At 41.7% G+C, this 17,256-nt stretch overlaps 1 protein-coding gene across 15 annotated transcripts in view; it reads left to right on the top strand.

The window, feature by feature from the left end:
• The window catches only part of PCM1 (pericentriolar material 1), an 869,560-nt gene extending 852,859 nt beyond the window's left edge, over window positions 1–16,701 (top strand). For all 15 annotated transcript variants that reach the window (XM_033944006.1, XM_033944000.1, XM_033944047.1 and 12 more), the window contains 2 exons: window positions 14,370–14,499; window positions 16,611–16,701. In XM_033944006.1, the coding sequence (XP_033799897.1) occupies window positions 14,370–14,499; window positions 16,611–16,636 (156 nt within the window). In that variant the 3' untranslated portion in view covers window positions 16,637–16,701. The remainder of the gene's footprint in view (window positions 1–14,369; window positions 14,500–16,610) is intronic.
• The last annotated feature ends 555 nt before the right edge of the window (window positions 16,702–17,256 follow it).

Here is a 17,256-nt window from a genome sequence, read left to right as displayed (position 1 = left end):
TTTCATTCTGGTTGTAATACCCTTCTTGATTATGCCTAGCATTCTGTTTGCCTTCTTAGCGGCCGCTGCTGCGCACTGTGCCATCGGCTTCATTGTCATGTCCACCATTACCCCCAAGTCCCTTTCTTGGGTACTCTCATTTAATAACATCCCTCCATTCGTATAGTTGTACCTCGGGTTTCTGTTTCCCACATGTAATACTTTACATTTCTCAACGTTGAACTTCATCTGCCATCTCGTCGCCCATTCCCCTAGTTTGTTCAAGTCCCTTTGCAATTCTTTGCAGTCTTCTTTAATCCGAGCTCCACTAAATAGTTTGGTGTCATCTGCAAATTTTATTATTTCGCACTTCGTCCCTGTTTCTAGATCATTTATGAATATATTAAATAGCAGCAGCCCAAGCACTGAGCCCTGCGGGACCCCACTCGTGACCCTCCTCCAGTCTGAGTAGTGGCCCTTCACTCCTACCCTCTGTTTCCTAACCGCCAACCAATTTCTGATCCATCTATGTACGTCTCCTTCCACCCCATGATTCTTCAGTTTCCGGAGTAGGCGTTCATGGGGCATCTTGTCAAAGGCTTTTTGGAAATCTAGATATATGATGTCTATGGGGTCTCCTTTGTCCATCCGTTTGTTAATTCCTTCGAAGAAGTGCAATAAGTTCGTTAGGCACGATCTCCCCTTGCAGAAACCATGTTGGCTGGTTATCAGAAGTTTGTTTCTTTCAAAATGTTCATCGATGTTTTCTTTTATCAGTGCTTCCGCCATTTTCCCCGGAACCGAGGTCAGACTCACCGGTCTGTAGTTTCCCGGGTCACCTCTTGATCCCTTTTTAAAGATGGGCGTAACGTTGGCTATCTTCCAGTCCTCCGGGATCATGCCTGTTTTCAGGGATAGATTGCAAATTTGCTGCAGTAGTTCCGCTATCTCCTCCTTTAATTCCTTCAGAACCCTTGGATGGATTCCGTCCGGATCCGGGGATTTGTCAGTTTTTAGTTTTTCTATCTGCCTGTGTACATCTTCAAGGCTCACTTTCATGGATGTTAATTTTTCTGCTTGATTTCCATTGAAGAATTGCTCAGGTTCTGGTATGTTGGATGTGTCTTGGTTTGTGAATACAGACGAAAAGAACATGTTAAGTCTTTCCGCCACTTCTTTCTCCTCCTTCACCACTCCCTTCCTGTCGCTGTCGTCCAGCGGTCCCACCTCCTCCCTAGCCGGTTGCTTCCCTTTAACATATCTAAAGAACGGTTTGAAATTTCATGCTTCCCTGGCTAGCCTCTCTTCATACTCTCTTTTGGCTTTTCGAACCATTCGGTGACATTCTTTTTGATACTTCCTGTGCTCTTTCCAGTTCCCCTCAGTTTTGTCGTTTTTCCATTTCCTGAATGAATTTTTCTTATTGCCTATCACTTCCTTCACCGATACCAGCAGCAGGACACCAGCAGCGGGGCTCCAGAGCACAGATCCTCCCCTTCCCCGAGCCTGCAGAGGAGAAAGTCTTAAAAAGGGGAACCACTGAGGCCACACCGATAACAACGGCAGGACACCAGAAGCGGGGCTCCAGAGCACAGATCCTCCCCTTTCCCGAGCCTGCAGAAGAGAAAGTCTTAAAAAGGGGAACTGCTGAGGTCACACCGATACCAGCGGCAGGACACCAGCAGCGGGGCTCCAGAGCACAGATCCTCCCCTCCCCCGAGCCTGCAGAGGAGAAAGTCTTAAAAAGGGGAACCGCTGAGGACACACCGATGCCAGCGGCAGGACACCAGTAGCGGGGCTCCAGAGCACAGTTCCTCCCCTCCCCCGAGCCTGCAGAGGAGAAAGTCTTAAAAAGGGGAACCGCTGAGGACACACCGATACCAGTGGCAGGACACAAGTAGCGGGGCTCCAGAGCACAGATCCTCCCCTCCCCTGAGTCTGCAGAGGAGATCATTTGAAAAGGAATCCGCCATCTCCCCTAAATTTCCGACTGTTCAAACAGATAAGTAATAAGTATATTTACTTGTTATAACTCTGTATATATAATTTTACTTAAAAAAAATAAAAATTTAAAAACCTAAATAACCAAAAAGATTTAAAAAAAATAAAGTCTGTTGAATCTAAAAGTTTAAAGCTATTGTTAGTTGAATTTAAAAGTTAGACTAAAGCTATTAGATGATACATCTGTTGAATCTGAAACTCAATGCTAATACTAGTGCCGTTAGTTGATAAGTGCCATTAGTTGATAAACTAGTTGCATTTTAAAGTTTAATGCCAATATTAGTCAAATTGTTTAATGTTAATATTAGTTGAATGTAAAAATCTGACTATTGCAAACTATTAACATTTGAATATAGAGATTTACTACTAAGGTCAGCTGAACACAAATTCTGAATATTACGTACTATTACCATAAGACACAGCCCCCCCCCCCCCCCCCCCGAGCCAGCAGGGGATCCTGCTTAAAAGACTGCAGCTCCGACCAAAATAAGAGCACAGCGGAATCCCAACCAATAAGAACTCCACGGCACTACCTTGCACACTAACCAACCCCTATAGCTCTAGCACTCCCCCCATATACAATCAAAAATGACACCCAGCACAACAAAACTCCTGCTCGCCATCCTACTACTCTTCCCGCTCCTAACAAAATGGAACACATCTGGATACCACATCTCCCCCATCACAATTCTGACAGAGTCCAACAGACACATCCAACCTTCAAGAAAACCCCATCCACCCAGAAATCTGATAGACTGTTCAACGATCACCTACAAAAGCATCACCCCCAGTTGGGAAAAAAGGCCATCTCCCAAGCCAAAAACAACAACCCATAACACCTATCCACAACCAAGAAGCCTCCTCCATCCAAAATGCACCCACAATCCCAATACAACTTACACCTCAATAGCCTATGCATATATGAACATAAGATCGATAAACCCAAAGGCAGACCTCATTAAGGACTGGATAATCAAAGAACATCTAGGCTACCTATTCCTAGCTGAAACTTGGTTAACATCTGACTCAGACCCTTGCATAACAGAATTCTGCCCTAAGGGATACAAAGTAGAGCTTATCTGCAGAGAAAAAAAGCGAGGGGGAGGATTGGCAATTCTAGTCAAAAACAATCTCAACATAAAAGTCCTAGACAAACACACGACACCCGATCTACCCTACTAGCCTGCCAACTATCTGGCGATACACTCAAAGACACCATAACCTGTATTATCTGCTATATAGCACCAGGAAAATGGAGCACTACAAAACACACACTTGAAGACTTCATCTTCCAGAATTCACTAACATCAGCTTACAACCTACTACTAGGAGACATTAATCTCCACCTCAAGGACCATACCTCCAATCAAACAGAAAGCATACTCGCCTACCTCAAAACGCTATCCTACCAAATACTCAACCCACTCACGAAAAAGGCCATCAACTAGATATTGCTGCATTCATGACCCAACAACCACGGATCCTGGATCCCCTCCCTCTGGTCAGATCATTATAAATACACCTTCAACATCAACTGGGCTCAATGCAATTATAAACACAAACCCCACAAATCCCCCATCAAAACCCATCCAAAAATCGAACCAACCACTTTCTGGGACAAAGCAGATCCTGCAATCGACTCCATAGACCCCAAAGAATTCATACCACAATGGCAAACATTAAGCAAAACAATCCTAAATGAGCTAGCTCCAATAAAATCAAAACACAAAATCTGCAGAAAATCAGACAAATGGTTTGACGCTGAACTGCTCCAACTCAAAAGGCACTGATGGAAAGAAACTGGAAAAAAAAGAACCAAGAACAATCCAAAATAGCAAGGAGAAGTCTAATCAAACAATACAAGACCAAACTCAAAGAAAAAAGAAAAGATTACTACTCCAAGCTGGTAGGCATGGAGTCCATAGACTCAAAAAAACTTTTCAATCTAGTAAAAAACCTCACCAACACCAAACCTTACCTAGCAGCATAAGGAAAGCACCCTCCAACAGCCACTCAATTCGCAGACCACTTCAAAAACAAGATTACAACAATCAGGACTATCTTCAATAACATACACACCCTCCTCGACGAGATAACAACAAATCCCCCAATAGGAGAAGCCATTGCTGCAGACAGGACCTGGACCGAATTCCCTGCGGTAAACTGGACAGACATGAATCGACTCTACAAAAAATACAGTCATGCCTCATGCGACCTGAACTATTGTCCCGCGTATCTAATAACCAACGCCACCCCCAAATTTAGGGCCAGCCTCGTACAATGGATCCAAATTACACTCACTGAAGGTCAATTCCCGCAGCACCTAGGAGAAATCATAATCACTCTAATTGTGAAGGACCACAAAGGCCTTATAGATAACCCCGCTAACTATAGACTCATCGCCTCAATACCAATATATGTCAAACTTATAGAAGGACTAGTTGCACAATTCCTCACAAATTACCTGGGAGACCACAATCTTCTCCACCCCTCTCAATCAGGATTCAGATCCAACCACAGCACAGAGACTTTACTAGTAACCCTACTAGACACAGTCTAACAGCACCTCAGCAAAGGCAGAAGGATGCTGATAATTCAACTCGATCTATCTGCAGCATTCGATCTGGTCGACCACACCATCCTACTACAGATACTAGAAGCCATAGGGATCTCATTCAGGGTATACAATTGGTTCGAAGGATTCCTTAAATACAGATCTTATAGAGTAAAGTCAAACAATCTTAAATAAGAACCATGGTCCAACCCCTGTGGAGTTCCTCAAGGATCACCACTCTCACCTACTCTCTTCAACCTCTTCTTATCCTCCCTTGGTTGTACCCTAGACAATCTGAATGTAACTTCATTCAGCTACGCTGACGAAATCACCATACTCCTACCCTTTGATGCTCCTGACCCAACTTCTACAGAAAAATTGGAAAAAACCCTTCAAGCAGTGGAAAAATGGATGGCAGATCACAAATTGAAGCTGAACACTGACAAAACAAAATTTCTACTGCTTGAAAAGGATAAGAATCCCTCCATCACAGAACTAGAAATAAACGCCTCCAAATACCCTATACAACCTACCCTAAAACTCCTAGGAGTAACAATAGACAGATGCTGCACAATGCAGGCCCAAATCAACAAGACCATCCAGAAAGCATTTCTAATCATGCGCAATTTAAGAAAAATCTGAAAATTCTTCGACAAAGAGCAATATAGGCTAGTAGTCCAATCCCTAGTACTAGGTCTATTGGACTACTGCAACACACTCTATCTGCCTTGCCCTGCAACAATGATAAAACAACTACAGACAATTCAAAATACTGCACTCAGATTAATCTACTCACTGAGAAAATTTGACCACGTCACCTGGACTCACACTGGTTACCAATACAAGCACGAATTCAATTCAAACTACACTGTCTATTATTCAAAGCAATAAATGGCACAGCCCCCAATTACCTAAACAACTGCCTGTACCAAAACGCCACCACTAGGCAAAGAAGAACTAAGACCCCTTTTACATAACCCCCATTCAAAGGCACCCAGCGCAAGAAGATATTTGATAGTCTGCTGGCGACGCATGCAGCGAAACTGGACCACACTATCTCCAACCTGCTGATAACAACAAACGACTACAAATATTTTCGCAAAGAAATCAAAACCCAGGTATTCAAAAAATTTATACAGATGGCTTAACCCCAACTGGACCCCCCTCAACGCAACTCCCCCCTTCACCAGTTCCCTTCTCTTTAGCCTCAAGCATGTCAACTGCTTCCCTAACGGTGTATATATACTGGATCTGCACTATTTCCTATTTGTATTCCATCTTGTAGCTCTTGAAATATACAGCCCCATTATTCTTGTAACTTCTGAAAATGACCAGAATTCTCTCTGTAATTATCCTGGAAATGTCCAGTTAGCATAGGAATTTGACGCCTTCTTGAAGCTCACGGTGGAAAAATAATAAAAAATGCAAAATTTCACTAATGTAAAGTTACCAGTAATTTTATTGTTTTTATATTCAATCATGGCACCAAAAGAATACAGCATAATTGCATTAATTAGCCGTTACATTAGCGGGAAATCGTTATAGTTGCCAAAATGCTGGCCTTCTGATAACGAGCTCAGTTTAATATCTTACGACACTCTATTATATACTTTTGGCTCAGTGTGATATCATCAGTTTCTCAACCAATAAAAATCAACAAAAAAGGTGTTTAAAATTAGACAAAGAAAAAAGTTTCAGAAAAGTACATTTGTTTGCTTATATTCATTTCTGAATATAAATCATAATTTTCACAAAAGTATATTAAGAACATCATTCGTTAAAAAGATGCTGAAATGTTCTAAGCCCTTCCATGCTGAAAAGTTGTCAGCCTTAGAGGAAAAAAAACTCTCCCTAAACTGACAGGTTCAAATTTCATGGCTTTAGCCCACAGAAGCCTTCCTAGAAAAGGAGGAGGAGGGGCTGGTCTCCACCTCTCTACACTAGAGACTGCTACTCATTTCCAGATGTTTTAGGATTTCTTTAGGTTGCAAAGATATATAATATGTTTTTTTCAAAACCCATTCTTTTGTTCAATACACAGCCATACATTCATATTTGCTTGGCCAAGCATTCCATACATTCATAACTTGATTAATTCATATTTAATAAATGTTATATCTTAGTTGAGGATACGTCTTCCCAGCCTAAGGCACAGCTGGTATCAATTAACACCACGATGCTAGTAGCAGGAAAAACTGAACAAAGAAAAAGTAGAGACAGAAGGTCACTGACTCAAAATGGATTCCAAAGCACAAAAGATATAGCAAAACAGAGAACCAAAATGGAGTCCATGTATCCTTTATGATTTCCTCCATGATCTAGCCTAATAGCAAAGTACATAAAAATATATTATTATGCTTTCCCTTATATTAATCTGTAGTGTGTTTTTCTGGCTTTAGCTTTATTCATATTCAGATTTTTATTCACCAGTTTGTCGTACGCTTCTATTGGGCGTGGCCTTAACTAACACATATGCTTGTATCTAACTAGAATTACTCAGAATCATACGAAAAGCAGGCACTTAATACTGCACTATCATGTTCTGATATCCATTCCATTACCGTCCCATAAACATCACCCCCTACTGGCCACGAGCCACTACTCCTCACCAGTTGTCTCTTTTGTAATCTTCCCAGAACTGCAAGGTTGAGGCGGAATAGGAATCAGTAATGTAATGTAATGTAATTTTAGTTATCCACGCCAGATTTTTTGTTCGACTCTTTTTGCACCCCTTTCTGAATCTGGGGATATACAGATTTTGCGCCTCGCTCACCGTGTTCTTGAGAAAAGACCAGGCATGTTCTACCATTTGCCATTTTTTTGGAAGTGTTCCTAAGTTTCTTCCTTGCCATTTCCTTCATTGCTTCGTAGTTTCCTTTCCTGAAGTTGAAAGTTGTCGCTATGGTTCTCTTTCCTTTCGGTATTCCTACCTCAACCTTGAACTTGATCATGTTATGATCGCTGTTTCCCAACGGTCCCACTACCTCTACTTCCTTTGCAGGTCCCCTTAACCCATTTAGGATTAGATCCAGAGTGGCATTTCCTCTTGTTGGTTCTCTAACAAGCTGCTCCATGAAACAATCTTGTATAGCCTCCAGGAATTCTGTCTCCCTAGCGCATTTTGGCTCCAGTCTATCCCGGGGTAGTTGAAGTCTCCCATAATAACCGTGTTACCGCTTTTGCATTCTCGGTTCATCTCGGCTTCCATTTCTTCATCGATATCTCTGGTTTGCCCGGGTGGACGATAGTATAGGCCCATCTTTATTTCAGGCCCTTTCCATCCCAGTATTTTAACCCATAGCATTTCCAGCTTGTTGGTCGTCTCTGCTGTGTCCATTTTTGTCAATTGTATGCTTTCTTTTATGTATAGGGCTATTCCACTACCTGACCTGTCCTAGCGATAGCGATAGAGCTTGTACCCCGGCAGTGCTGTATCCCATTTGTTTTCTTCATTCCACCACATTTCAGAGACTCCAATGATGTCTATGTCCTCTGCATTGGCCATGGCTTCTAATTCCCCCATTTACTGTGGATGGGCAGATTGAATGGATCGTTTGACCTTTATCTGCTGTCATGTTTCTATGTTTCTAATTAAAGATAGTTCATGATCAGAAACAGCTGATGACTATGCATCAAGGTCGATATGACCCATCACACAATGGTCTCAACAGAATGACATTCTAGCTGTTAAGAAGGGATGGTAGGTTTAATGTGCACTGAAGAAACAGTGGACACTACCATTTTGCAATATGAACAATGAGCGGAGTAAAAGAGGGCTAAAGTTGGGTCTATTTTGGAGTTGGTACTTAAATGGAGCATTATTATTTAGTCTTTTGATTATCTTGTTTGTGACAGATGATGCTGTTTTCTGATTATAAGAATTTTATAGTATAAAAAATGAATAAACCTTTTGTGATATAAAAAAGTATACTCTATTTTTTATATGTATTTTTTTTTTCAGTATTTAAAACACAGGTGTCGAAGTCGGTCCTCGAGGGCCGCAATCCAGTCGGGTTTTCAGAATTTCCCCAATGAATATGCATTGAAAGCAGTGCATGCACATAGATCTCATGCATATTCATTGGGGAAATCTTGAAAACCCGACTGGATTGCGGCCCTCGAGGATCGACTTTGACACCCCTGATTTAAAATATATGCATCATCTTAATGTTTGAGGTATATAGAATTTTCATGTCTGCTTGGCAAGAACTCATGGAGCCACATCTATCATTTAGTATCAAATGATCTTTAATTGATACAGTAGAATCTCAGTTAACTGGTATTCAATTAACTGGAACACTCAACCAACTGGCAAAAAAATTGTCTCCTGTTTTCCTTAGGCAGTGTCCAAAGTGGTGCTCTTGACCCAACACCCCACCCTCCTGCCTCCAGCCCCAGAGGCATCAGCAGAAGCCACAAATCTCCCTCCAGCTCCCAAAGCATTGTAGAAGCCACAAATCTCCTTCCGTTACCAAAACAGCAGGCAAACTGTCATGACAACCCTCCCTCCCTCTGTTCCCGAAGCAGAAGGCAACCGGTCCTGACCCCCCCCCCCCCCCCTCCATTCCTGAAGTAGCAGAGCCGGTCCTGACAACCCTTTCCCTCCTTACTCGAAGCAGTAGATCTGGTCCTGACAACCCACTCCCCAAATCAGCAGTGTGTCCTGACAAACCCCCCTCCCTCTCCCGAAGCTATAGCGGCAGCCAGCGAGCAGAGGAAGTGCTGGTAAACAGGTTGCTTCCAACCAGCCCTGGCAGAGCCTTTCCTCTGCCGCGTCACTTCGGGTGGGTGAGGGCGGGGAGGGGGTTTGTCAGAATGCTCTGCTGCTTTGAAAAGGAGGGAGGGGGTTGTCAGCACAGACTTTTATGCTTCGGGGAGGGAGGGAGAGTGTTGTCAAGATCGGCTCTACTGCTTTGGGAATGAAGGGAGGGAGTTGGGGGAGAAGAGTGTAACGCACCCGATACCTGTACTTCAATTAGGACCGGCCCACGTTCACATTATAGATACTTCTGCATGCTTCCCCTGAAAGAAGGAAGTCCTGCTGTATGACATTCACTCTCAAGGCATGGAATAATAAAAACATAAAGGCAAAAAGAGTCAATTCATTTCCCATGCAATGATCACTTTATTCAGTGGTATGACACTGGGAGTTAACTTCCAGTCCGTCCAAACTCCCAGCAGCGGCCCAGAAACAAATCCATACAAAACACAAAAATAGGGCTGACCAAAAGTTTAAGTGTCAGCTCTCATCTTCATTCAAACAGCTCAGGTAAGGAAAAATAACAAGTGACGCTGTCTTTACATTTCAGACAACAACCCCAAACTACGGCTAGTACTTTCAACAGTTCTGTGTACAAGCCTACAAGCTATTGTAGCTTGGCTCTCACCAACTTCCTGGAGTTGGTGTGGGGGGAGGGGGAGTAAGTGAATCCACCAATTAATCTTCTGAATTTCAGAATGCCACTAATGGCCCCACTAACCCAACCTGTATGGAAAGTGGATTCTCCCCACTAAATTACACCCCTTTCTTCCAATTGCATAACCAACCCCAAAGCCAGCTTAACTATGCTGGAACTTGTAATTCAAAAAAGTCCAGAAACAAAAACATTTTTTTTTTTTTTTTCCCCTTTTCTTCCTGCCTCATATAAGCAGGGCAGCACAAGTCCCATTAAACTTTCACCTGAAAGAGCATTTCCTTAGCAGTGCATCAACAGATAGAACATGTTATCAATCACAAACAACCCAGCCCTGCCACTTAGCTTTCCTCCATTAGAATGTCTTCAGGCAGACTGGGAGTTTCCAAACAGTCCATGGGTTCTTGCTGTGCTGGCTGGCTGGCTGGCAAAAGGGTCTGTCAATCTCCTGCATCTCAATGTCCTGGGACTCAGGAGAATAGCCTGGAGTCATCTCTTCCGGGGCTGGCCCAGGGTGAACTGCCTTTCTCCTCCTCAGAGCAGCTTCTAAAGTATCCAGGCGAACACGCCCTGCTCTCTGAGGGGGCGGAGCTGCCTGCAAAGCTTGCTTAGTCTTCCTGGGCTTGCTCGTTATCTCCTTCAGCTGGGAGTCACTGGAGGGAGAGAGATTTCTCTGAGGCTGTTCTAGGTGATTCTCCTCACACCCCTCTACCCCCTGGAGATCAGCATTTTCAGGATTAAAGGGAAAGTAAGGTTTTTCCCTATTCTTAGTCACAACCCTATCCCCATGGTTAGCCCTCTGAATGGAAGGGCTGGCTTTAGCTATAAGGCGTCCTGGCAAAAGCTGCGCCTTAGGGATAGGATTGTGACAAGAGAAAGTTGGAGGGAAAGAAGGGAAGAACCAATGCTGGACCTACAAGTTGTGGGGATGATAGAGTGAAGTGGGAAGGGGAGACCAAACTTATTTTTACAGTAACTGTCAAGCAACCAGAAACTACAGTTAACCTGTATCAACCAATCCCTATGGGTGCTGAAAACTCAATTGTTTGCTAATGCCTTCTTTTGCTAAGATGTATTTCAGTTGATAATCGCCTTCTAGAATTTTTCTGACATCGAAGTATGATTTAAAGTTTGTTGTACTTCTGAACTGATCGAATTTGTGCTCTATCCCTATTATAACAGGGATGATTAACGATGTTGTCTTGATATGTCTGTTATATGTGACAATCGGAGGGAAACAAGATTCTATGCATGTCATTTGGAAACAAGAAAACAGAGGGACTGGAAATTCAATTCACATTCAGATAAATAAATATTCCAGTAATAGTGCACACTGATGGAACATGCTCAATTCCTTAACCCCTTGCATGCTTACAAGGGATTAAGGAATTGAGTATGTTCCACCAGTGTGCACTATTACTGGAATATTTATTTATCTAAATGTCATTTGGAAACCACATAGTTGTATGCGGTATATAAATTTTTAAATAAATAAATTATATTTTAAATAAGTGCTGCTGGATGGGTCTGCTACAGTACTTAAGATATACTTGTTGCAGCTTTCTGGGTCTTTCTGCGTCTTGTCAGGTAGAAACTGACGTTTCAGCCATCATGCTGTGGCTTTCTTCAGGGTATGCTGTGAGGTCTGCAGTTTATCTTTGCAAATAATGGGTCCTCTGACCTGATTGGGAACAGGGCAATCTGTTGGTCACCAATTTTGGAGGGAAAATCAGTTGGTCTCTTTTTTTTCCCCCATAGGATGGAAAAGTCTCTGCTGAGTTTAAATATGAGGGGAGATATAATTGAAGTCTACAAAATCCTGAGTGGCGTAGAACAGGTACAAGTGGATCGATTTTTCACTCCATCAAAAATTACAAAGACTAGGGAACACTCGATGAAGTTACAGGGAAATACTTTTAAAACCAATAGGAGAAAATATTTTTTCACTCAGAGAATAGTTAAGTTCTGGAACACGTTGCCAGAGGTTGTGGTAAGAGCGGATAGCGTAGTTGGTTTTAAGAAAGGTTTGGACAATTTTCTAGAGGAAAAGTCCATAGTCTGTTATTGAGAAAGCCATGGGGGAAGCCACTGCTTGTCCTGGATCAGTAGCATGGAATATTGCTACTCCTTGGGTTTTGGCCAGGTACTAGGGTCCTGGATTGTCCATTGTGAGAACGGGCTACCGGGCTTGATGGACCATTGGTCTGACCCAGTAAGGCTATTCTTTTTTTTAACTTTATCTTTATTCAAATTTTAAAGTATAATAAACAAGTAACAAACTTGCATAAGGATTAGAACAAACATTCTTCAGTCATTTAGGGGTCCTTTTACTAAGGCGCGCTAACCGTTTTAGACTATAATAGATGCGTTAGCACTCGTGCCTTAGTGAAAGAGGGGGATAATGACTGTTTCATATTAAACAAATATAGGAAATTAATAGTTAATTATTTAGTCCACAAAGTATGATCCAAGAACAAAGAAAATAATCAAGAAAAATAGGAAAATTATACAATCTCAGTAGGACAGAATAGGAAAAGTTGATCTGTCCCCCAGACAGCCAGTTTGTTAAACTGTGGACGTAGCCATTGAACCAATAGTCACCCCTCCGCCTTCTCTAGCTACAATAAATTCAAGCAATTGTTTCAACTCAAAAAACAGAAAATTCTTCCCCTCAAATGAGAGACAGCATTTAACAGGAAACTTCAATACAAAAGATGCACCCAAGGCTATTACCCTTGGTCTTTAAAACAGGAATTCTTTTTTTTTTTTCTGTGTCTCTTTAGAAATGTCTGGAAATATTCTAACTGCTGAGCCTAGGAAAGTATTTTTCATGTGCCTAAAATAGGTATGGAAAATTAAATCTCTGTCAAACTCCAAGGTGAATGTCACTAAAAAAGTAATTCTCTCAGTTATTACTTCTAGTGAGTTCTCCAGAAAATTTGTCAGGTCTAATTTAGTTTCTTGTATCTCACTTCTCCTCTTGGGATGGAGGCTGTTTTTCTTCACACCTATAGAAATAAACTGGACTCTTGTTATAGGTGGCAAACTTTCTTCTGGTATTAAACTAAAGTAAGTCTCTCTTATATATCTCTGTACCATTTCCAAGGGTGAAATTATCGGAGATTTAGGAAAATTTAGCAATCTCAGATTATTCCTTCTTTGCTTAGTTTTCATATATTCTAGTTTTTTCTGAATAAAAGTTTTTTTTAAACTATTTCCAACTCTAAAGACGTTATTTGAGTAATTTGTTCCTCGTGTCTCTTAATACTCTCACTTTGTTCCCTCAACATAACTCCTTGTGCATTAACCTGGAAGCTAATAGAGGCATAATCAGATCGCACCATAGATACAGCTTTTTAAAGGTTGGAGCCCATAATGGTTATAGCTTTCCACAGGTCATCCATACTGACTTTAACAGGCTTAATAATCTTCCCAAACTGTTCATTTGAAGTAGGAAAGATCTCACCAATTTCTGCATCGGGCACCGTTGGTCAGGCTTCAGCAGGAGCTTGTCTCTCCACCTCATCTGCTCCCACCAGTCCTCCAGGGTTTGCAGTTGTATCCCTTCATGAGCTAACCGATTCACCTCCTCCGATGCATTAGACCGACTCACAGGTTGGAAAGGTACCTGTCTCTGCATCAGGCTCAAAGAAGCCCAATCACAACTAAGGTCTGCCGATTCACTCAACGTTCCTCCCAAGGTCTGGGGTGTCCCCGTTGATTGACATTTCACTCCAGCATCCAGCGTCATCTGAATGAGGGATCTAGAGCTAGCGACCGCCAGAGGTACTGGACGCAAAGCTCCCTTCCTCTTCCCCATATTCAAAATGTCCAAAAAAGAAAATCATACGAGTGAATGCTTACAAAAGGTAATATTTAGGGGGAAGAAGGTTTGTAAAACGGCGCTAACGCGGAGCTCAGCATCATGCTTCCATCCGTGTCACCATCTTGGATCAGGCTCAGTAGTTAAGGCTCTTCTTATGTTCTCCCTGTGAAGCTGGGTCATATATTCTCTCAGGGTTTCCGCAGTTTCACGGGAAGGACATCTTTAAACTCACCAGAGACTTTTCCATTCTATGAAAAAAAATAGAGCCAGCTGATTTTCCCACCAAAATTCAAATTTGTGACCCAACTGACTTTCCACCAAAATCCAAAATTGGTGACCAGTGGACTGCCCTGATCCCAATCAGGTCAGAGGAACCACTATTTACAAAGACAAACAGACCTCAAAGCATACCCTGAAGAAAGCCACAGCATGATGGCTGAAACATCTGTTTCTACCTGACAAGATGCAGCAAGATCCAGAAACCTGCAACAAGCATGATGCCAGCTGCGGAAACCCTGAGAGATACTTAAGATATGTTTAGAAAATTTCCCACATATAACTGAAAATAATTTCATTTTGTTTTTTAATGATAAAGACAGATATGATGGAGAAAATAGTAGAAGAGCAACAGAGAAACAATTTGTGTGAGGAAATTTTAACTACCACTAACTCAAGAGAGTACACTGAAGGATTGGCAGGAGATCCTCAAGCAATTAAAGAACCTGGTGAGTTTATATCTTCGGACTGGGAATTTAAGCTTGAGGAAAATTTGCTGCTTCTTTGATTTATAATACAATGTACTGATGATTCTTCATGAGAGACTCCTGAGAAAATTAGTGTCATGGGATAGGAGGCAATGTTGTGGATTAGGAATTTGTTATTGGACAAAGGAGGACGGTAAATAGTGGCATGCCACAGGATCCTTTATTGGGGCCCATGTTACTGTATTTAACATTTTTAGTACAACATACACTCTTCCTGAACTAGTGGGTAGTCAAACTCTTCTCATGAGACCTCTTGTAGGGAGCTTCATTTGCATTATTTTGTTCCTCCTTCCATTCCCGTGGGCTGTCCTTCAACTCCTCAGTTGTCTTCCTACAAGCAAGACAGTAGGAGTTTCTTTTCTGCTTGTTTCTTTTTATTTAAATTATTTTTTTTCCTCTTAACTATTTGTGAGGCTTTTCGATGTTGCAAAGGATCCCCTTTGTGGAACAGCTCTGGCTGTGGGACAGCGCAGACTCTGAGGTCGAGAATCTGCTTCCAAGGGGCAGACTGTCTTGCAGTGCACCCATTTGGTCAGCCTGCACTAACAGTTTGAGGGCTCAGGAACTCTTCCCTTGGAATCAAGGCTCGCCTCAGGTATTTCTCTCCCCTCCTTCCCTTTCATTCCCTTGTCTAGCACCTCTCTCTTTCCCTGGAGGTCTGGCATCTTTCTTTCCCTTTCTTCCCCATCCCCACTGTACAGCATATCTCTATTACTCTCCCCCCATCACCACATGGGATCCAGTGCTGGCAGCGTGAGTGAAATAAACACACTGCCTTTGGCAGCTCAGAAGCTTTCTTTCTTCTGCTTCCCGCCTATGCGGGGACATGAAACAGTAGCAAAGAGAAAGCTTCCAGGCCACTGAGGCAGTGTGTTTACTTAACTCACACTGCTGGCGACCCAAAGAGTAAGAGCAGCGCTGCTAGGAATGAGAATGGTGAATAAGCACTGAATCTCACCAGGGGCGGGGGACTCCGGATAGGTGTGCGGGCCGCCCAGAAGGTCTTTGTGAGCTGCCATTGGCTCATAGGTCTTGCATTGAAGACCACTGCTCTAAGCTATGTGGGAGTCTTCCACATACTTTATTGCCAATGGGGAGTGCTGTTTCAGTATAAAATTTTCAATAGCAAGGAACAAGCAAGCTGTGCAAATTTATAGCTCTGATGCCTGTTCCTAGAGTTTGAAAATACAATATTGAAGCATGAGAGTGACAGGAATGCAGTTGGAGGATTTCTGCACAGTTTAGATGGAACATTGATTGGTGGAGGGTTAGAATTGTAGAATGTGAAATATTTTATTCAGTAATTCATCCTTCAGAAATAAGGGTTGACGATGTTTTATAGTTTGACACTCATTTCTATATACTGTATATATCGAAGTGGACTAAAATGGCAACCACAAATCTTGCCAATGCAATTAAATGCTAGTTGGATGTTGATAAGGGAACTACTGACAGTAGAGAATTAAGAGCTTTTGGCAGGAGGTTTTAAAAAGGATCTTAAGCTTCAAAGTGTTTACCAGGTATTTTGGGTTTTCTTTGTATGGATATTTGTGGATCAAAAAAGTGATCTTAAAATGCTCGTGTCTCAATAGAAAACCAATGTAATTGACAAACTGGATTAATGTTTTCTTCTTTTTTTTTTCTTGTTAAGCAGTTTTGTTGCTATATTTTTGTAGCAATTGTAACCTATTTGCCGTCTAGCTATTGTTTTTTCCATCCAGCATTTTTCCACTCCCCAGCCTCCTTTATACTTTCAGCTCAATCAGAACTGATATTAGGTATTTTCCCCCATCTTACTTCCCTTAGTGACTGATAAATTTTAATAGGTAAATAAATATGTGATGTAACAACAAATGATCAAGTCTGATTACAATCAAGCATTCATAATATGGTATTAAAGCAAAGACAATATAGCATAAGACAAATCCACCAAATCCATCTTGCAAGTCTCCCTAAATTGATGAGGTTTCAAAAGTTTGGGTTGGGTATGTGGTTATTGATAGTAAGATTTGCAATGCATCATTCATTCTCAACCCTATATCCAATGTAACTAAATACATTTCCCTTTACAGAAACCGCTGGAGGCCAAAGTGCATGAAGATTAAAGATGTAGTTCTCTTCCAGATATATGAAACTGGTGCATATCTTTAGTTGAAAACTGTACAAAAATGTAAATTTAACACATGGCTTGTTAGAATAGATATACTAATTTCTGCCTGTGGCAGTTCAGTTAAAGCAGAATCCTTTGATTCAGTCTTTATGCATTCTTTATTCTGACTTAAATATCGTATTGGTTGGGGGGGGGAGGGTTTTTTGTTTTTTGTTTGGTTTTTTTTTTGCAATTTTTTTGAATTGTTTAAAATGAGAATCAATATCAATAAAGTTTGGATTGTCTTTTAGAGTATTAATTTTTTGAAACATGGTATACAGCCTGACCAAATTTATTAAACAATATTTCATAATTGATCGTGCTTTAATTATTAGTATCTGCCACCGATTACACTGTAGTGTCCAGCACTGCAATATGTGAGTGAAATTTCAAAAGAGCCGAAGCAACTTTCAAGCATAACCAGTTTCTTAAATGACTGTCACTGGTATGTAGGGATTTGACAAGCCCCACTTGTTATACTATGGAAGTTGAATCTGCCTTCAGAGATGAATTAGAAAGGCTAGAACCCACACCTGTCTCCTGTGGATATAACTCTCAGACCCTTGCTC

This window comes from Geotrypetes seraphini, chromosome 1 (genome assembly GCF_902459505.1).
Source record: "Geotrypetes seraphini chromosome 1, aGeoSer1.1, whole genome shotgun sequence".
Taxonomy (NCBI): Eukaryota; Metazoa; Chordata; class Amphibia; order Gymnophiona; family Dermophiidae; genus Geotrypetes; species Geotrypetes seraphini.
The sequence above is the reverse complement of the archived record's forward strand: the minus strand, read 5'-3'. Positions and strand labels throughout refer to the sequence as shown.